This window comes from Lichenostomus cassidix, chromosome 1 (genome assembly GCF_008360975.1).
Source record: "Lichenostomus cassidix isolate B80296 chromosome 1, HeHo_3.0, whole genome shotgun sequence".
NCBI lineage: Eukaryota > Metazoa > Chordata > Aves > Passeriformes > Meliphagidae > Lichenostomus > Lichenostomus cassidix.
The window spans coordinates 73,512,714-73,535,215 of record NC_139479.1 but is presented as its reverse complement, the minus strand read 5'-3'; the positions used below and the strand labels follow the sequence as shown (position 1 = coordinate 73,535,215).

General features: G+C 38.1%; 1 protein-coding gene across 2 annotated transcripts in view; it reads left to right on the top strand.

The window, feature by feature from the left end:
- AASDHPPT (aminoadipate-semialdehyde dehydrogenase-phosphopantetheinyl transferase) overlaps positions 1-13,900 on the top strand; it is a 30,103-nt gene extending 16,203 nt beyond the window's left edge. For both annotated transcript variants that reach the window (XM_085064079.1, XM_085064070.1), the window contains exons 5-6: positions 5,066-5,143; positions 9,920-13,900. In XM_085064079.1, the coding sequence (XP_084920205.1) occupies positions 5,066-5,143; positions 9,920-10,078 (237 nt within the window). In that variant the 3' untranslated portion in view covers positions 10,079-13,900. The remainder of the gene's footprint in view (positions 1-5,065; positions 5,144-9,919) is intronic.
- The last annotated feature ends 8,602 nt before the right edge of the window (positions 13,901-22,502 follow it).

The window sequence follows — 22,502 nt, the reverse complement described above, 5'->3', positions numbered from 1 at the left end:
ATTAAGCATCACTTTACTTTTTTGTCTCTTCCCAAGTTTCTTTTAATTTTGCTTCCATTTTCTTACTTTAAAAAAGTCCTTTTTTGTCTCATCAGATTTTTGAAATAACTTTTTTGTTAAAAATACTTATTCTGAGACGTCTGAGTCACCTGAGAATAGATATTAAGGCACCTGTAAGACTACATATTACTGATAGTGTTTTCCTTAGCTTCCCTGCTGTGCTAAGTTTGCTTGAGAGAGCTTTTTCTATCAAATTAAAAGATACAATGACCTGACCTTGCTTTTACTTTTTAGAACTGCCTATATCTTAGTGAAAGGAAATGATCAGAGAGAGCAAGACTCTTTAAAATTCAATTATCACATATTTTTGATTGTCTCATTGCAGTTGTAAAGAGAACCTAATTTACTAAAAATGGAAGTGAGAAATAAAGGGGATTTTATCCATTTAAATTACACAAAATATTCTGAAATCTCCTTCAGAAAGTACCATGTAGTACAAAAAAGACAACTTTAAATTCATAAAGACCAGGAAAAGATCCACCACCTTATACTTGTCATGGCTAAAAGGTCAAGAGGAATACTAATGAATCGGAACAAATCAAAGCTGATGCTATTCAGACACCCTGTAACTGTTCACAGTCAGAGCAAAGCCAATTCAAATTGGAGACAGAATTTTCTATGGACAGTGCAAAATAGTTTCTGTTACTTCATGGTAAATACCAAATTAACTACTTTGCTCAGTAGTTGACTGTTTGTGGTCCTTTTACTAAGGGTTTAGTTTTGCTTGAAGTACCTTTGCCCTTCTTCACTCCCCATATTTTTTAGTTTGAATGGAAGGCAGTTGTTCAGAAACAGCCTCTTCTTGTTTGATCTTGATGGAAGGATTTAGCTTTAGGGTCTTCTTTTCGTATAGTACTCTAGAGATTGCTAAGCAGATTCCCTTCAGCTGTTTTGGAAGGAGTTGGAGGAAAAAAGCTTCATTTAAAAACGTCAATTGAATTTTAAGATATGTCTGCTGTCTGTGTTAAATATACTTTATTCATATAGACAGTGCATACCTTCCTCATTTTAAAAAGACGACTTTGTTTAGTAATAACTAAAAGCTAGCCCAGTGAAAAGTGATAACAGTATTTTGTCAGGGTGTTGATTTAGGATGGAATTATTATGATGATGATGATTATTATGGGTAATTCTATATGCTCCATTTACTTCCTTTGAAGAAAATAAACTTGGACAATTGTCCTAGTTTCATCTCTGGTACAGTTAATTTTCTTTTTAGTAGCTGGCATAGTGCTGTGTTTTGAATTTAGGATGAGACTACCATTGATAACAGACTGAAAGAAAGTCAAGGACTCCAGTTTCTCATAGTGCCCTGCCAGTGAGGGTGCTGTGTGGTATGAGCTGCCTACTGTGTTAAACTATGACAAGAATGAAGTATTAGTTAATTTTAGTAAAAATGAAAGAAGTTGATTGAAAACAGTTAAGACAAGTTCTGTGATTTAAAGAGATAAAGTTTAGATTTTTAGCAGATCTTATATGTGGAAAAATATATTGGCACTGGAACATATCTTGGGACCAGGAGTAGGCTGCCCAGAGGACTTGTGGATGTCCCGTCCATGGAAGTGTGTAAGGCCAGACTGGATGGGTTCTAGTCTTGTGGGAGATATCCCTGTCCAGTGCAGAGGAGTTGGAAGTAGATGATCTTTGAGGTCCCTTCCAATGCAAGCCATTTTGTGAGATTGAGAAAAAAAAAATTCTTAGTTACTGATTTGCAAAATGTTAAATGTATTCGTGACCCTTTTCTTATTGGTCCCAGTTGTGTACAGTTGATCAGGAAGAATAACTGGATAGCACTTACTGAAATCAACATTAAAGAAGAAAAATACAGAGACATGAAACATTTCTGTTTTGGTACCTACCTCTGTTTTGGACACAGCTATTGTATAAGGGAAGCGCATGATTTTTCCTAAACCTTGCTCTGGGATTAAGAATCACCTGGCAGAGCAGCTGTTGGGCAAGTAATTCTTTAAATTCTTTCACAACAAATACCTGCTTGGCTTGTTTATATGCAAATAGATCACTTCCAGAACATAAACTTCAAAGAGATGTTACCTGGGTCAATTTGAAACATTTATTAATTGCTAGTGTGCAGCTGTAGTTGGCACCTTTCACTCTCAACTGGAGAAGTTAATCCTGTTGCATTGTCAGGAATAAATAAGAATATAAACTTTTATTTCTAAGACTAGCTAATCCAACTGTATTCACTCATCAATCAATTCTGCTGGCTGGGAGCATACAGTTTCCTCATAAGCTGTCTGTTGTTGAGTGAATTCGTAATGATTTGAGTTGCAGACACATCATTCTGCCGAGTCTTTGAAATGAGATCATTGTAAGTCTGTGTGTGCTCTAGTAACACTTCTGTTCTCTGCAGGCAAAACCAAATTTTGGTCTGTTATATGTTTTCTGGAGAGGAATCTTAACAAAAAAAGCTCTCTACCTTGAAGGAATTCTATATGATTGTTCTCTTTTTGTTTAATCATCTATTTCCATTTAAGATACTAACTTTGTAGGCTGGTATCTCCAGGGAATCAAGCTGATCTGCTGTTTTTTATAGTTTCAGTATGTTTCATTAATTCCATGGCTTAAGGTTTTTGCTGGCTACTAGTAAGGGCCAGGAAGGATGTTCCTTTCTGTATTTCATTTGGATTTACATTGCTCTGAAACAGAAAAGATAGAGGAAGGTCATAGTTTGTTATGTTTTATTGTAAGATGCTGAAAACTCTTTTGTGACCACAGAGGATACATGAAATAAATGAAATGGAAACCTATTTCATTCACTGTTCATTGGGCAGGGTCTCTGCAGGGAAAGTCTATCTAAACAGTCACTGCCTGTTAAATGCAGCTTTGGACTGAAAAAAACATTATTTTGCTAACAAAATGTAAAATACCATCTATAATATGATTTTAGTTGCACAGACAAGGAGTAGTATAAATTGACTTCAAAAAAAAAGAAAATTCTGTGCTTAAAGCTGTTTGCAGGTGTAAGCCACTGAGAACAGGTAAGCCACTGCTGAATGTGCTGTACTGTGCCCTCTGTTCTGATCTGTCTTTGACCTCTTGGACATGCGAAGAAAAAAAAAAAGAAAGAAGGGGGGAAATGAAGTGATTAAAAACTGGATATAATAATTTTTACATCTAGACAAATAGAAAACACTGCCACCCTAGAACTATAAAAACGGTTTAGCAACACCTGATCAAGCATCTAATTTTCACAGTCTTTCTTATTTTTGAGGAAGTTACAGAAATGTGCACACTGAGTACAAATGGTTACCTCTGAGGTAGCATTCTTTATGCTTAACTTACTTTCAGTTTGTACCCTAGTAAAGGAGTGGAAAACCCAGTAAAATACTTCATAGTAAGTACATTTAGAGTTCTTGCAGTCATGGAAAGCACTGCTTATGCTGTAGATTTCTTAGTGTTTCTTATATTTTAATAAATAATATAATGTTTTAAATATTATCTAGTAAATATTTTAAATATTTTTATTATGCTGATAAATTTCTAGATGGAATTGAAAATACTCATTTTCTTACTAGCACTTTGCAGAAAGGTATGACAACATGAGCTTGATGTAGTTTGTTTTAAGTAGGTGAGGGTTATAAAGTCCACTTGTAAAGCTGTCAAATGGGCAGTTTTGGTGCTGAAGGGATCAAAGTAAAAGCACAGTTCTATTTCCTTACCAGCACCTGTCTGCCAAGGCACCCACATTTGCCAGAAAAGTCCCCCAACTTCACAGGTGTACTGGTGTGACACAAGACTGGAGCAGCTGCTGCCTTGGCTGAGTTGGGTTCAGTAGATTTGAGCTGAGCAGCTTCACACCTTTATTTAATTTTTTTTTTTTTAATATGCAGGGATGTTTGGGAATTGCAGAAATGGTATCCTGGCAACTGAAGTCTTTGAAAATACTGTGTAGTAGATAAACTGTCAAGAAACCTAATGCAGACTGACACCATTGTTCTGAAAGACATTTCACTTAGATGAAAAGGGGAAAAAAACAGGACAACCAACAACCTGTCGGGAAATAGAAGGACATTATGGTGTTTCCTTCATATGATAATTAGTTGGAATGCAGTTGGAGTATTTCCCAAGGAAGCCTAAATTGGAGATTCAGTCTTACCTCCCAGTGACTACCTGATTTTCAGATTAGCGGTAATACCTAAACTGATCACTTTTCTAGGTAGAACTCTTGTCATTTGTTTCTGTTTTAGAAAGTCCATGCAGGAATTACTTGAAAACACGTGAATAAAGAAGCAAGGGAAATTTGATATCCTTCCTTTGTGTATATATGTATTTTTTTAAAAGCTAGTGATATTACAGCTTGACTGTAGAATAAGCAGTATTCAGAAACAGTATATAAAAGTCTTTGGGGTTCTTTTTTCTGAAATTGTTTAGGATGAATTCTTAGCCTTTCTAGAAGAAAACACTTTCAAACAAATCTATTCAATAGGTAAAAACTTTACTAAATATATAATTATACATCTTAAAATGTTGATTTGTGTTTACACATAGCAGTGCTCAGGCTGTGTCAGAAATTTAAAGCTGTGCTCTTACATGATGTCTGGAGCCAATGAGAAGAGTCGTTGGTTTAAGTTCACACTGACATTGTTGTTTTTCAGAATACCTTCCAGAAGTTCACAGTTCTTCTCATTGGAAAGGGATAGCTGAGATGGATTATATGGTTTGGGACTTAGAAGGGACTGGTCAAGTAATGCTCAGGTCACAAACTTGAGTATAAATATCTACAAATGGATAAGGTGATTTGGACTGGTGAAACCAGTCTTCACCCTGGAGGGGTGCATAAAAACAGCATTTTAATGTGTCTGCATCGTTGAGCTCTTCAACAAAAGTGCTAAAACGTACTACTGCTTTTTGAATGTCATTATTTTAAAGTATTTTAAATTATCTTCTGCTGTTGTTCTGAACCATATTCTAAACATTTATATAGTCTTTGCTGGAAACAGAGTAAAGAAAATGCATTTACACTGCTATTTTTCATCTTTACTAGGAAACTCGCTTGGATGACCATCATCATGTTGCAGTGGCGCTTGGGAAGCAGGAGGGACTTGTACAGAAGGATTCAGATGTAAGAAATTATGAAATAGTTTCATGTCTTGCTGATCACTTGAATGTAAACTTATGCTGTAGCTAAAAGCATGTTATCTCAGATACAGGGCCGAGGAGAAGGCTTGTCTTACGCCCAGTGTTAACCAGAACCAAGCATTATTACTGAACTGTTTCCTCTAGTTCTGTTGTGCCTATTTCAGCAAAGGTCTGGGAAGGAGAAATAGTTTCAGAGGACAGCAACAGATGATGTCAAGTCTGTAATGCATGTATCACAGTGTTCAGTGTGTTCATTCAAGAGATAATTAAGTGATTTTTGTCACAGCCTGCTAGTACTCACGTGGGAAAGATGGTGTTCACAGAGGGAGATAGAAACAGTGAACCAATCTGGACTGCTAAACTTGTATGACACCTCACCAAGTTGATTTTAATGGGGGACTGTCAGTGCATGTATCCCAAAGCAGATCCATCACTCAAACACTATTATGACAAGATAACCCTTGAGACAAGCAACAACAACCAACAGATGGGAAGAACAGCAGTGTTAGTCTTCATTCCATGTGGTGTCTCTATTGAGAGAAATAGCAAAGCTACTTAAAAGCTTTTCAGGATTTTCTGTGTAATTTAAAAAAGACCTCAGTTGTGAAAATAGCAATAGAAGTCAAATTTAAGGGAGAGGCAGACTGGCAAGTTATAGCCAAAACAGCCAGACAGTCAGCAAAGGAGAGCGTGACAAATTGCCAGATTTTTCTCTGGTGTTCTAGTTGCTCACAAGAAAATGGAAAGTTGTTTTCTGTTTTTTAGATACAAAGATTCTACCAGGAATTGGGAAAAAAAGTAGTATAGGAATGGATAAAATCATGAAAGTGGTAATGCACAGTATCTATCATGGTAGCAAAGTCTATGTTCATGGATAATAAAGAGAGGCAGACCTTTTAACTAGTATTGGTTAGATTGAAAAAAAGAGGTAGAAACTGCCTTGAGGATTTACTGTGATAAATCAGTGGACAAATATTTTTTAATAAATTACATGTATTCTTTTTCACAGGACATACTTAAGTTCCCAGTGGGGTTGCATGTTACCCTACTCTTCTAACAACAATACTGATAACTGTAAGTCTGAGGTGAAAAGAAGGTGGCAATTATTTTGAAAGACAATTACCTAAGTATTCTAAAGAAATTCAGCACTTTTAAGTATTGACCTTCACCATCATGGTCACATACCTTAAACTTATCATAGAAAGAACAGTCATGATATCACAGGTTATGATGAAAAGTCTTTGAATCAAGAGGAGTCTCAAAGGCTTACTTGTCCACTGACTAAATTTGTGATGACTTAAATTTCATTATCTCAATTTACTGAAGAAAGGTCATTTTAAGCAGGACAAGCGAGCATGCTGGGACTCCCCAGTAAGGAAATTAGGTGAAAATTTATGTACTATTGCATTGTGCCTTTTTAGGCCTCCTCCTAACAGGAATGTGGAGGAAATGAAAGTTGCCTTCTCTCGTTGTAAAAGAACCATAAAAAGGATTCTGTTTATTGCTAGATGTGTTGAAAGAAAAAGTTGTTCATTTTAGCTTAACGTGTGTGTAAATTCTACCCAGTTCTTTCAGGATGTCAGTGTTTGTGTTTGTTCCCTCTCTGTAACCACAGGAGTAATTCATTATGGCCTGCTTGCAGAACATCTGCTTTCAGCTTTCTTCACAAAATGGTAACATGTACCTACAATTCCCAGGAAAGACCAATTGTTATGACAGTGCACTGTAATTAAAAATCCCTAGTGTCAAGAGCCGTAACAAAATGCTAGTGACTGCTGCATGCTTGAAGAAACAGAACATTTCTCTGTGTTCCTAACCTAGGTCTAGACATTTATCCGAGGCAAGTCTCAATAAAAGATGGCTGAGTTTAAAATTCTTTATAAGTCCAGTGTGGGATATGAAGTATTTTCTGTCTATCGCCTCTGAATTTCACAAGAGTTGTGATAAATTCAGTCAGGACACACTTCTTCAGACAAGCACGTGCTGAGGTTCAGACTACATCTGTTAACAACTTCTTAACTCAGAGGCTTAGTTTATATTTGATATGCATCTGTGATGTCACTTGCATGGCTCTTGGCACCATTCCTGGAGCTTTACCTCATCTTCAAAATGTCAGATGAACAGGAATGTCTCGACACCATGTCACTTGTGTAAGGACATAAAGTGACAGGCAGCTCAGTCACTTTTGCTTTCAGTCTGTGTTGACAACTGAGAGTTTTTCTGTGTTGTTACAAGCACAAACCGTTTTGTTGTCACTGCATTTATTCCTAACAGTAGCTTAATGCTCCAGTACTGAGATGGAGGATAGATATTTTTGCATTTTGCCTAATTACTGGTCTACCTTCATTGAGGTGACAGGAAGGAATAACAAAATCCTCAACATTGACCTTGGATTGAGTCACCTCCAGCACTTGGGTGTGAGCAAGGAAGGGTCTACAAGGTACAATTATAAGCAAATTCCCCAAACTTTCTGCAGGAACTCAGGATGCTGGTGTGCCTTTGAAGTGCCTGTACACCATTGCACTCCATGTGGGGAGTCAATTTGATGAATCAGAGATCTGTGTGCAGCTGCAGGGCTCCAAGAGCACAAGATGCTGGAGTTCAGGATCCCAAGGGCAGCGAGGAAGGCTCACAACCCTGAACATGAGGAGAGCAGACTTTGTCCTCCTCAAAGAACTAAGAGGGGTCCTGTGGGATAAGGCCTCAGAGGAAGGCTGAGCCCAAGAAAGCTTCTTAACATTCAAGGATCACCTCCTCCATTCTCAAGAGAGTTCCATCTCACTGCATATGAAGTCAGGCAAAAGACTAGAAGGTCTGCATGGATGGACAGGGAGCTCCTAGCCAAACTTGGACGTGAAAAGGGAAGCGTACAGAGGGTGGGAGCAAGAATGAGGAATACAGAAATACTGTCTGAGCATCCAGGGACGAAGTTAGAACAGCTAAAGCCCAAATAGAATTTAATCTGACCAGGGATGTCCAACACAATAAGAAGCATTTCTATAAGTGCAAAGAAGCCAAAGGGGGAAGGCTTTTGCTCAGCAAGACAAAAGTTGAAAAGGGCTGAGGTACTGAATGCCACCTTTGTGTCAGTCTTTATTAGCAAGACTGGCTGTCAGGAATCCCAGATTGCAGTGATGAAGGAGAAAGGAGCAAGGAAGATGCACCCTTGGAGGAAGAGGATTAGGTCAGGGAATGCTTAAGCAAACTGGATGTGTGTAAATCCATGAGCATTTATGGGATGCAGCTGGCATTGCAATGCCCCTCTCAATAATCTTTGGTTGATCATGGGGACTGGGAGGAGTGTCCAAAGACTGGAAGAAAACAAATGCCACCTTATCTTCAAGAAAGAGGACCCAAGGGAATTAAAGGCCTGACAGCTTCACCTTGATCTCTGGAAAGGTTGCAGAACAGCTAATTCTGAAAGCTATTTCCAGGCAGAGCAAGGACAAAGGAATCATCAGAACTAGTCAGCATAGCTTCACCAAGAGAAAACCGTGCTCAACTAATTTGGTAAACTTCTGCAATGAAATGCCTAGCCTGGTAGATGAGGTTAGAGCATTGGGTAATTGTCTACCTGTATTTCAGTGCTTTCTATCTCTGGTACTGTCTCTCATAAGATCCCCCTGGAAACAACGTTGATGTATGTACTGGATAAGCAGACAGGGAGGTGGATAGAAAATGTCTGAACAGCCAAGCTGGGGGTGGTGATAGTGGCACAAAGTCTGGCTGGAGATCAGTTACCAATGATGTGCCCCAGAAGTCAATACTGGGTCCTGTCCTGTGTAACATCCTCATTAATGAGCTGGATGATGGGGCAGTGCCCTCAGCAGGTTTGCTGGTGACACCAAGCTGGGAGGAGCAGCCAATACACCAGAGTGTTGTGCTGGCATTCAGAGAGACCTTGACTCACCAAAAATGAGTCGGTCTGTGTGATGTACTGAGTAACATCACTGCAGAGGAGCACTACTGAAATTTATGAAATACTAAACATTAAGAATATGTCGCTCGAGAAAATGCCCATTTAGAAGAATCAGCTATGTTCATGTTTGATTCATACAACCTGTACTATGTGCCCTGCTGTCTGGAAACAATTATATTTGGAGATGGTATACAGCAGGCTGCACAGTAGTATGCTCAAAAACAACCCACCCAAACCTTTTTTTTTCTTTGAAATGTGATTTTTTTCTTGGAGTGATGAAACTAACATGGAGACCATGACATTCTCATCTCTAATATCACAGTCTGCACTAATGTGGATTTAACACAGGGAATTGTGGGTTGATTGTGACCACTTTAGTTTTTAAATAGCATTAGAGTTTGAGAGAAGCATGCAAAACCTCAGTGACTACTGGTATTAAAAAGAGTATGAATAGGCACACCTCTAGTGGAATAAAACCTCACACAATTGTCTCAAATAATCATATCTGCTGGACAATGAAGTAGAGTTTGTTCGATAGTGGTCTTCTTTTTTACTGGACTTGAACACTCAGTCTGTCATAATTGCAACATTCTATAGTCCTAGTTCCAGCAGCTTTGTGAACTGTGTTTCAAAGGAAAACTCAGTTTTTCTGTGTGGTCTGTTGCATGCTTCTAATAGTTACTGCATAGCCTCAATTAGGGGCAGTGACATTAGTCCCAAATGTAGAATATTGTCTTTCTTCTTCAGTAAGCAATGTGTAGTTTAAACAGCACAGAGAATTTTACAGGGAGAAAATTGTTATTTATTTATTCATGTTATGCTAATATGTGTTTTCTTTAGGTACATTCCATGGAGCCTAACCAACCACAATTTACATTATTGACTTTTGAAGATTTGGTTGCATCTGGTATTCCAGTCACGCCTGAGGATTCTTCATATTGGGACAATTTTTGTTCAAAGCAGGAGAGTCCAGTGAAACAGAGTTCACATTCAAGATGAGACTGTGTATAAGGAAAACTGTCAAAGTTCTTGTGCTGTTACTCTATTTAATTTGAAGTATGGGAATAAGTGCATGTATGTAAATGAAATGTATCTTTCCTTATTTAAGCTGGCAGCCTGGTTTTCATGATGCTTCATCACAATTGTAAGGAAAATGGGTTTCCTGACTGAAGTAATTCTGAATGAAAAGCCTAAGTTAACCATGTGCATTTTTTGCATCTTCTTGCCTGTGGTCCTCAAACGTCAGTAATTATCCATACGAGGAACAGAAAGCAGTTGTACAGTACTGTTGTTTATTAGTCAACAAGTGTTTAGTATATAAAAATGTGTACAATTGGTACAAATTCTTATGCTGTTACTATGTGGTGCAGGTGTTTCTTTAACACTTGGTGTTTGTCAGCTGAAAAGCTCTGAGTCTTAGTAGTCTTGGAGCTACATCTGTGCAAAACTAGTTTGAGACAGGGAATTAACATGCAAATATTTCATAGTTTTTTCACTTCTAATCTTTGTGAATTAAAGCTTCCTGTGTGTAATTTAGTATTTGTTTTTTAAAAATTCTTTTTTGTATTTTTTCCATCAGCAATAGATACAAGCCAAGCAGCAGTTCAATTTTCCTAGGCTTGCATTTGCATGTGTACTGTACTAGACATTAAGTCAAGGGGGGAAACCCAAATGAAAGAAGAAAGCTATATATTTTTTTCCAAATGGTCTCATCTGATGACAGAATATTTTATTGTTTTAATAGCAAATGAAAATTTCTGGAGATGGGTAGCTCTTGAGTGCACATCTAGAATATTTTGTCTTCTTTTTCAAAACAAATTCTGTTTTGTGCCATTACCTCTCACTCGTCTTTCTAGGAGTCATAGATACAATGTGGTCCATCTAAATTTAGGAAAACATACTGAACAGAATGATTTTTCACAAAAAGAATTAATTTCTCTCCTACAGTTAACGATAGATCTTCACTGAATTTGGGGTTGTGTATGCACCCTGTATTCTGGTGTACACCATGTAAAGGAGAACCTACTTGTAGTGAAACTATTGAACCCACGCCTTATTGCAAAGATGAAGAAAAGTTTGAGAGAGAGGATTAGTTGTACAGTTATTGTACAAGTTTTTTGAAGTTATGCTGTAGATAATTCTGAATTCAGATATGCTCTCAAACTCTCCTACTTCCAGCGCTGATTAATATTTTTGTTTTCATTTCAATGACTCTCTCATTTCAATGACTTTGTTTTCATTTCAATGACTTTGGTTGTTTACTTTTTTTTCCCCTTCAAAACTACAAATTAGTGAAGCAATGACTTCCCTCCAAACTCCACAGGGGCTAGATTGGATGTTCAGTAACTTCAAATCAGAAGTTAAAAAAAATACAGAATATTTTGTATACAAATTCTGAATCATGTATTCCAGATTGTTTTTATTTTATAAAAATGAAATTCAACTGCAATAACTATTTTGCAATTCACAGAAGTTCAGTACAGGCCAGTCACAGGAACAATCAATTGCAGCTTTGCCAGACAGTTTGAAGTTGCCAGCTTTGCTAGGACAGTAAATCAAACTGCAAACACAGGGTGAGCTGAATATAGAAATTTCAGATCCAGATTTCTGGGGATAAGATAATTAATTTTGTATTAGAGATGTGTTATTTTTGCATGGAAGCAGTGTCTCAAACCACAAATTTTCTTTCATTGGAAAGAGTTCTAAAAGTACTAATGAAATTATTTATAATATTGTGCTTGCTTATAAGTAGAGGATAAGCCAATTATGTTGAATTAGAAAATTGTGCTTGGTTTTCTTGCTAGGAATATGATAGTTTTCAAGACTATATCTAATTAGAAAGACCTAAAAGAATTAGTTTTGGTTAGTTTTCCATGAAATAAAATCATAGTTTAGAGTGGTTCATGCAAAATTGTCTAGAAGACTGCAGTTTGTCATGTGATTTTTTTCCACGTCTTTTAATTTACACCGAACTGTTTGAAAAATAAGATTATGTCCTTTTAAATCTTAATAGCAATAAGTTAGATGGTGGTAATGCCTTGTGAAGAGCCACTTGAGTCAGGTTTTTTCATGTCAGTGCAAATGGACGGAATTGTTACACTTGTTTTTACCTCAGTGGGAAAGAGCAGCTGGATGGTTATAGACTTTTCAGCTAAAAGCATGCTGCTAAAAGGCCAGCAGGATGTTCTGACTCCTTTTGAATGTCAATGATCCTTCTTAAAGTCAGAAGAAAGCTTTTCTGGGCATCTGTGGTGGGGAGGCACATATTGAAATAAGTGTTGCTAGGGTGTAAAAATAAATAAATGTTATCTCACAGTTTTTAGATATTTGTTTGTTTTACCATCCCACTTTTCTCTAATATAAAGATAATTGAGCCCTTTATCCATACATGACCATAAAACTGACTGACTTGCATTTCCTCAGAATGCAGTCCTGGTGGCCATAGAGTTCCTCTGCTGTTTTTCAGAAATACTGGTCCAGCACAACTCCAGCTTCTCTCACTAGTTCAAGTCATCATCCTGGTCCAGTGCAGGTGACTTTCCCATCATTGTTGTCAGCACTGTCTGTCCCAGTTAGATGTAGAAGTCTTGGGGACTTTAGTTTCCATCTCCAGAGTTCCATTCCTTCATCTGTTTTGTTTTCTAGATCCTGTCCTTGACATGACCCTACCACATACCTGAGAGGGTAAGAAGCTGCAAAAACACAAGCTCTGCTCCACATGAGCCTTTCCCAGCAGTGGCTGTGTCTGGGTAGACTTTTTCCCAATGGAACAGGATTGGCCAGCCCCCCTGTTTCTCAGATTCTCAGATTCAGATCTTAGATAGATCAGATCTCTTGTCCTAGGTGGCATACCAACACAGGATTTCTGAGAAGTACTTAATAACAGTCTCTGACCCAAAAATAACTTTTAAAAGTTTTAGTCTTCAGTAAAAGGACTGTCAAAATTAAACAGATGTGTATTAATTTGGACTTGTTCAAAACTTTCTATCTTGCACCAAAAATGCTGAAATGGATTAGGAACTTCAGGAGGTAACACTGTGTTCAAGACAATTTGCAGTTGTATGAGAAGAGACTAGTGTCATTTGATATGGAAATCTGTAACTTCGAAAAGTGAATTGTGCATTCATTCAGCCTTTTACAAAGTCTGTAAACTTACACAAAATGTATATTGTTACTATCTTATGGGATTGAGTCCACTGATACTAATCAAATGTGCTCAGACAAGAAATCAGGGATGTAGCAATAGAAGTAGTGTATTTATGGCTGTTGTATGTATGCTCTTGGAAACATCCAGGCAATGGCTCAACTTTAAACATCCACCTTTACCCAAGGCACTGCAATAAAGCAATGATCTGCAAAGAGGATGGGAAGGAAGGTTATACAAGTCAGTATAGACTACCCTTTGTTGGAGCTTTGCAAGATTTAGTGCTACATTCTACAAAGAAGATAAGTGGTTCTTGGGCAGAATTGATAACAGCCATGTCTAAAACTGCAGTTGAGATGGTCAGCCTTAACTGCTGCCTAATTCTGCATATGTCTGAACTTCCTAATATGTGCTTCATTATCCTTCAGAATACAGATAGTTTTGACTACTTCACTCTTTGTAGAAGACATAAGCATGAAAATAAGTTCTGAATTTTTAAGAGAGACATATGGAAAGTGTTTTATTTTTTAACATATTACAAAAAGTTGCTTTTTGTAATACGTTATTTTCTTGTGCTGTACGTGCAGATTTTTATGGCCAGACACTATTTATGAATCCAGTTTCTTCCAAGATTGGATATAATTTCTTTACTGAAATAAAAAGTGAATTATTTTGTGTTTCTGTTGTCTACTTGTGGTTATTTTATCTTGCTATTACTTAGATCCAGACATAGGTGAGATTACTGAAATACTTGTCTAGCACTCCTTTGCAATTTTGGAAACAATTTATGGGACTATCAAACTGCACACTCCTAATGACATCCCTTGGATGAATCATGAAACAAAGGTCTGGTCCAGCTCCCCACTACTTAGTTTCTTCCCTTATTTTAATTTTATAACATGCATCCCAGTTTCTGACAAATGTGACATAATGTTGGTGTATTCTGTGCTGACATGTCTCATCATTTGGCCCCCAAAAGTGGGATAGTGTGAAATTTAATGCTCTTAGGAAGATGCACATTTTCAAGTACAAGACTACAGTGCTGCCCAGTGTTGCTTACACATGTAAGGAAATTCCTGAAGATTTGTTTTTTAATTAGGACACAGAACACAAAGGTTCTTTAGGTTGTAGTAGGAAGTTCTTCACATGAAAAAAGCACTTTCACAAGACTTCTCTTTAAAAGGGATTTGGATTTAAAAGTGATGTAAACAGTAAGAAAACAGGTATTTCAGTTGAAATGCACTTTTGTTCTCCAGTATCTACAGTACTTAAAAGGTTTGCCAGGCTCCTAATCAGATATGTCCTAGGGCTTTAGTGTTGCCTGTTGACACCTGGAGCAGGTTTGGTGTACAAACACCAAAGCTCCCAGCATAACCAAGGTGCAATGCCAGGCTTATAGGCAATGCCAGAACTCAGAAGGACTTACAGAGTTTTGGTAAATGGCAGTGCTTTACTTACGAATGGCAAAGCTCTGAAGGGATTGTGTGAGAGTTTTCTTCAGGTTCATTCTTTTAAGGTTTATAACTCTTACTTTGGATTTGGTAATTACTTCATAAACTTACTTAGACATTTAAGCCTAGTCAGATATTCCACAAGAGCAATGAGATTGTCATTGTAAACTTGTGGTTTTTTGTTAGAACACGTGAATAAGCCAGTGCATCATTTCCATCCTGTTTCTGTCTGTGTTGGTGTGCCTTGTGCTGGGCCCTTGGTACCACAGGACCTCTAACACTTCCATCTGAGGTACTTCTTTGCTCCAACAACTTTCAGTAGGGCTAGATCCCAGAATGCTGACAATTCCTGCTGGCAGGTTGTCCTTGAGCTGAGAAGAAAATGCTTTGGTGCCATTACCAAACTCTAGTAAATTAATGGAAAAGATGAGTAAAGAAATTTCTTGGTAAGACTTTCATGCTGTGCTGAAAATAATGAGAAATAAATGTAAAAGAAAATATGTACTAATGCTAGCTTTTAACTCACAGAAGTTGTTAGTTTTGCTTTGTTCTAAGATCTCAAAGCAGCTATTAAAATTACTTGGAGTTTGCATTTAAAGCAGCACACAGCCAAAAATCTGAAAATACTGCCTTGAAAATATTTTTTTTTAAATGAATATCCTATTTTTTCTCAGCTTCAGCAGCGAAGTTTTCAGTAATTTATCACAGCTGCCATCAGGTGAGTGGATTCTCAGTTCTTGTATCTGTTGATTGTGCAGTGTGCTCCTCATCCTAATTGAGAGCTTTTGTCAAAGGCACAGTGAACTGCTTATTCAATGAGGTCACTGATCTCTTTGTAAGAGAAATGGAATTTTTCTGCAGTTATTAAGTTCAAACACTGTTTACTGAATAGAATAATATTCTCAGCAAGCAGTGTTTACTACCTGCATAAAAGCATTTTTTTAATCTTGTGACAGTTACGTGTTCTACAATTAATTGGCTGCCTGTACAACATTAGGAAAATGTATTAGATTAATTTTGTATAGTAAAACTGTGTGTGGGTAGAGGCTGTACTTCAGTTTTGTACTTCCACATACCACAATTACAATTCTCATGTGAATGAAAACAGCATATTACAAAGAGACTGATCCTTCTGATGTCATTGTTTCTGCCTAATTGCTTGTAAGGATCTTCAGATTATTTGCTTTGTTAATTTAGAATGTATTCCCTAGCGTGCAGTAGGATATTTATTTGCATTTCAACTGGAGCAGTCGGGCAACTCCTGCTTGCAGAAATCATTGTTACCTCTTGGTCACCTTTTGGGATAAAACCAGAAAATAGCAAATTGTTCATTGCAGTGGAAGCACATTGGTTTCAGTTGGACTGGGTAAAGTCAGATGTGCTCGCCGTAGGGCTAGGTAGCCCTGGTTGTGTAAATGCCTTTAAGAAATTAGAAAATAAATTTATTCTCTGAGGTGAGTCTTCAGTTAAAAGAAGGAAGAAAGTAATGTCAGATGAAAGCAATAATTTCTCCTAAAGGATTGGTGAGAGAGTGAAGATGCCTTGAATGTGCTAGGAATTCTAAAACACATCTGATTTACTTATAGTAGTCAATTTGGGTACTTCAGAAGTCGTTTTAGAGAATTATTATGGTTTTACTTTTGTTGTGGTTTTTTTTGGAGTGACAGCAGTTTGCAACATTGATTGAATTGAGTTGTTGAGTTTGTATAAGCAGGCTTTTAAAAGGCAAATGAAAATTCAGTTGCATTAAAATTGAAATGTGTTGATGCAAATATCTGCCTGCTACATTACTACGGATATGTAACACACACACATATACATATACTTAAATTAAAAAACTGTGAAAATGAGTGAGTATAGGTAAATATCTACTTTCTTTTCTTTGTCTTTTAATGATTGATACTTTGTATGAGGGAAGTCAACAGAAACTGAAGAAACAAGACTACATTGAATTGATTTTGCTTTAGCCCATTGGTCTTAAGAGCTTTCTAGTTCAACATTCAGTGGGAAAATCCATGGTGTCTTCAGAGTATATGCTTGCAATATGTTTGAAGAGACCAGATGTTTTGGAAAACAAATGCTTCTGAGAAAGAGAAGCTCCTGTCACGGTGGGTTGGCAGGTGGAAAAACACCTTTTAATTAAAAAGGCTGGTGGGCACATCACGGTTAAATAACTGCAGTGTCCTGCTTTGAAGAGGTAGTTTCATGGTGTTGGTGTAAGGCAGAGTATCAGAAATGCTGCCTACACCTTCTGCATGCAGTACAGCTCCTGTAGGACTTGAACAGACCTAGTCTTGGTGTCTGTAAAATAACATTATTGGTAAAAGAATAATCAAGAGAATAAGTGTTAATGGAAGTCTGAATCTCAACTCTTGTGAATTCTTCCGTCCTGACCTTCTGAGAATGGTCAGTTATTATCTTTTATGCATGATGATTCCATAGCTGTAAGGTTTCTACCATAGGACACGGTGTCAAATGTTTGTCCATTGCAGCACTCAGGGCTTCCCTACTGGGCTTCAGGAGGGTCTCTGAGAACTCACATAAATTGCAGAAATTTGGTAAGAAAAGTGAATCAGGCCAAGCACTGCAAACCAGTCTAGCACCTGAGCTAAAATCAAACAACTCTTTGGAAGAAGAAGCTTTAATTCTTAAGATAAGTGCAAGGGCAGCTAAAACCAGATTCTTTAGTGTGCTATTTGTGGTGAAAACTATTGTTCTAGGATTTATAGTATCTAAGGTATGAACTCCAGTTTGTCTGTTTTTCAGTTATGTAAATCAAAACATGTACTTTCAATCAAAAATAATACAGGACAATGGCACATTGGGGAGGTAAGAATTAAGGAGTCTTCCTGTTCTGGCGTAAAATATTTTTCTCTGTTCCTCTAGTTTCCAAAGTGTGACATTTCTGTATCTCTAACATACATTTTCTTGTCATTATAATGTATGGCTTTTTGTTTATGTTATAGGTCTAAAATGGCTTTTCTTCCAGTTTAACTATGGAAGGGTATTATGTTTTAACTGGATGTCTGCTAATATAAAAGTGTCATTTACAATTAGTGTTTCCCTGCTGGCATTATTTCTGTGCAACCATAGCAAATCACTTCTTGATGCCTCTGTTTCCTCTCTGTCTGCTTATCATTAGCTCAAACTGCAAGCCCCTTTTGAGAAACTGTCTCCCAGTAAAATGGAGGCTTGGTCCCAGCTGGAGCCTCTTTGCATTACTCTTACCTAAGTACTGCAGGAATAATTGAATCCCACCAAAGGCAAACCTAATAATCCAACAGCAGCTCCTTCGAGCTCAGATGATGTTGTTATGCATGGGGATCATCCTGAGTTGTTGTGCTGCTACAAGAATGACTTGGATGTTTGTCTGCTAATAACCTAAAGAGATGAGCGGAGACCTTGGGTGGCTCCTGTGAGTGAAGAAATCTCTGCCACCATGGCACATTGCATTTCTCTTTCTGAACCAGAGGTGGGTTTCAGATGAAATTTCCAGCTGGTTTCATGCCTGTCTGCTCCTTCATTTGAATTAGAAAGTCTGTAATGGAATTACAGGATATCTGTGCCAGTAATGTTTATACAGCAGGCAGTATGCCAAAGGCTTGACAATATCATAACTTAATTAAATGTGAGTGTATGTATGAATGAAAAGATAATTCAGTTGTGCTTAGGGTATATGGCCCCTGCTTGTCAGGCTTTCCTGCTTAACCTACAACTTCTTGGACAGGATGTTTTTATCTTCTGCAGGCCAAGGTCTCTTGTGATTCTGATTACATCCCAAGCCAGTTCACACACACACTGTAGTCACAGCACACTTCCAGCACTCTCCTCATCCTGTCACATTCTTTCACCCCTTTCAGTTTAACGTTCCTCTGTGGGGGACTGAGTCTGAGTCCCTCTTGCTGTGGGGATTGTCCTTCCTTTGTCTGCAAAGGCACTCTGAGCAATTTTGTACAAGTTTTTTTGTACAAGTGTAATTGAATGCCTGCAGTGTGAGCCTGGGTATTTTCCCTCCCACTTTTATAATTTCCCTTTTTACTTTCTCAGTTCTCTTTTTTCTCCTGATATGTTTTCATCTTCTTCAATCTAAAGCCTCTTCTATTTTTTCTGATAAAACAAATCCACATTTTACTTCCCAGGTTGCTCCCTCTTCCTATTCTCTTCTTCACTGCCCAAAGATCTCAGTGCTGTGTGCTGGCTACAGAGGGGAATGGCAGTTACCACTACAGCAGTCAGACTAGGGGTAGGTTGGTTTAATAAACATCTCTATTTTATCTTTCTGGGGCAGGACCTGAATTTACGATGAGGCAAGGAAAGTGTATGGTTTTGTGCCACGTGGGTCTCACTGGCATTGTTTTCTTCTTTACATGGGACCTGCACCAAGTTATCAATGCATTTGCTTCCTCACTTATAAAATGGGCTGATACATTTCTGTTATCCAGTGGTTTGATTTGTTTAATGCCTCAAAGCCCTTGGATTCAAGCTTTTAAAGAGATGAAAATGTACTGAAAAGTTGTTATTCCAGTTGGATCTATGGGCTTTGGAAAGACATCAATGGATTTTGGAGGCTTTAGTAGCATAGCATTCAAGCAGAAATCAGCATAATCCGCTGTGAAGGTTCCTGAGTGCATACACACATACTCACTAGCAGCAGAATAGACTTCAGCCATATACTATGGATTAAGGTGGCAGCCTACTTCTTTCTTTACCTTTAGCAGTGCAGATAGAGCCAAAAAGCCAACTACAGCCACTGTGAGCCCTCTGGGATGCACTGAAGCTCTGCTGCTGCTTTGGACCTTCCAGGCTGCTCCAGTCTGGCATCAACTCAATTAAAACAAAAATGTTCAAATTATCAGTTTGATAGAAATGGTAAAATCCCACCCAACACAGTTAAGCCTCCTCACTGAGATGGTTGAAACTAGCCAAAAGGCAGCAAAAAGCAGATGACCCCACCAAAAGGCTTCAGAAAACAAGTACTCAAACAGTGTGGCATGTCAAAAAAGAGCATTGGTCTCCAGATTGTGTGAATAGTCTGAGTGCAGCTGGAGCTTTTGATGAGATCATTTGCATAAAGTGCATATAAAGTTTCATTTTTAGTCTTAAGGTATTTAGAAGTTTATAAGGATAAAATTAGTTCTCAGAGGTATCAAAATGTAGTAGAGTGCTGCAGGCCACATTGCTAAGCTGTAGGAATTGGATAAATGTTCGTTTAATGTGACAAGTGAATAATTTTATGTTGGCTTAATGCTTTCAAAAGCTTGTTTTATATTTTAATTGCTTATCAGTGATTTATGTTACACACCACAGGAAAAGAAACAGTGACTAACTTAATTATGCATAAAAAGTAAAATGCTTATGGTTTTCTTTTTGCTGCGGTACATAATAAGTTTTCTATTTTTTCCCCATGAGAGAAATATAAATATTTCAGTGTATTTGAATATATTATCCAATAAATATAAACTGAGCCTTTGCTTCTCTTCAATCTTTATCCAACAGAATTATGAGGCCCACATCACTCATTGTGTCATCTGTGATAGAGAATTGTGTATCTGGACATTTACCTTCTGGCTGCTGACTTGCATTAGACAATGAATAAAGCTGTAATCAAAGCAGCATTTAAACTTGATGTATAACCAGTTTGCTGCTTCTCTTCCACTGGATGTGTAAGATCAGCATAGAAGTCACAAGAAATGAAGAAGAATGTCACTGAGGGAATAGCATGAAGCAGTCTAGAAATAAAATGCTTTTGAGGATTTAAAGTACCAACCATTTGATAGGTTTTAAACATCTTGGAGCAGCTTCAAAAAGATCTCAGGAGCAGCCATGTCCAAAAGCTGGATGTATGGGCCTGTGAAGGGAATCTACAGCCCAGAAGTGTTTAAACAGCATTCTCAATGGAAGAGATTTTGGGCCCGGGTGGCCATAAACTGTGAAAGAAGAAGCAGTATCTTCTCTTTCCTGGAGGATGGACAACAGGGCAATGTATGAGCTGGAATTCCATCATTGAAGGTGACAAAGCCCAAGAGGCAGAGACCCCAGACCTTTAATGCCCACAACCATTTGAGAAATAAGAGCAGTAGAGGCAAGACAGAACGTCTCATGCCCCACTGGGCACCCACTTAATCTCATAAATGTTATAGTCCAGGGGATGATGAGTTTGGAGTTCTGTAATATGTTAATTTAGTATTAAGTAAATTTTTTTAGTTATTAATGCTATGTCTGACTAGGGAAGGAAGATGTAATAAGCTCTGCCTTACTGAACTCTGGTAAGAGCTGGGCAGTGTGTTATGCACAGACCATGCCATGCAGTGGTAGCTTGTGAGAAACAGATTCTTTGCAAGGTACAGCCTTGTACAGCAGTGGAGGCAAAATTAAATTTTGCCACAAAGAGGATGAAAACAAAATTTGAGAAGGCACTGGCTCTGCTATAAAAATATATCACTGCCATGCAGAGAAGGTGATATGAAAGGAATATGGTTACCCTGTGCTTCCCTCCCTTTATTCTGCTATATGTCCAATGTAAAGACATTCCTCTATTCAGACCTTGTCCCTCTGTGTCAGGGATGGGACATGGCCAACCCTGGGGGAGGACTGAGCTGGATATGCAGCAGGGTGGCCCAGCTGTCACTGGGACTGGGGAGGGCATTAGATGGAGTCACACAAATGGTGGCTCCCCCTGCCTCTGTTAGCAATGAGAGCTCAATCACCTACCTGTGCCTGAAGGCAGCTGGGATTTGTGTGATTGCTGAGCAGTGCTACAGCCAGGAAAATGTAGTGTGCACAGGAGAACAAAGGCTCGTGTTGGCTATACATGTAGGACCATTTCTGCAAGTGCCTTACCTGCTGCACATTTACAGGCTCAGCATCCAGGTCAGCCTATGGTTAGCCCTACCTGGATGCAGCAAAGGAGACAATTAGAGCCAGCAGAGCAATGGGAAACAAGAGTGTTTGCAATTGGTGCCTACAGGTAATTGTGCTGTAGGCACTGACTGACAGACGGGCCAAGAGAGAGTCAGATCCACGTGTGTGAGCTGCAGTGCCACATGGGAGAAAATCAGACTTTCTCCTCTTTGATTCCAGGAGCAGGAAATCTCCAAAAAGAATCAGAAAACAGAGTTCACTCATCAGCTTCTTTCTTTACCCTCTCTGTGACTTGTCACAGCAGCTGCAAAAAGAGGAAACAACTGTACTTAGGCTTCTGCTCTAGTTTTTGATTTGGACTCACAGGTTTATTCTCTCCCTCACGTCAGATATAATCATAAAAATGTAGAAAAGTTTGAATAGTACTTGAGAATGCTTTCTGAAGAAAAGCCTTTCCCAGTTTCTCTTCTCTATTCCATATACTAGGCTTCTGATTACTTTTTAATTTATTTTTTATCCATGACTTTTGGTTATAAAAATTGTGTCCTTTTAGTTTGAACAGGCTCATTCTCTTCTCTAACTTTCCTTACTTCAATATCACATATTTTATTCTTGAATATGAAACAACTTACAGCCTAAGATAAAGGAATAAGAAGAACTGTTCATGTAAATCAGCCTTGGCTGAACGGCCTTTAAAATGGTCCTAAATGCCAATATAAATTTCCCCTTAAATTAGTTCTATAATGTAGGTATTATTAAAATTCTTGCAGGAGAACACATTTGTGATGCTATTGTCAGACAGCTTGTGGATTTTGATGGATGTAAATTAGGACCATTTTACCCTGGGTCAGCAAAGGCAGGTACATGGGCAGACCTCTCTGCCCCTAAGGTCTGTCAGGCTCAGAGGCTCCCACTGGGAACACTGGGCTGGGATTTCCAAAAGATCTGGAGCTATGCTGAGGAAGAG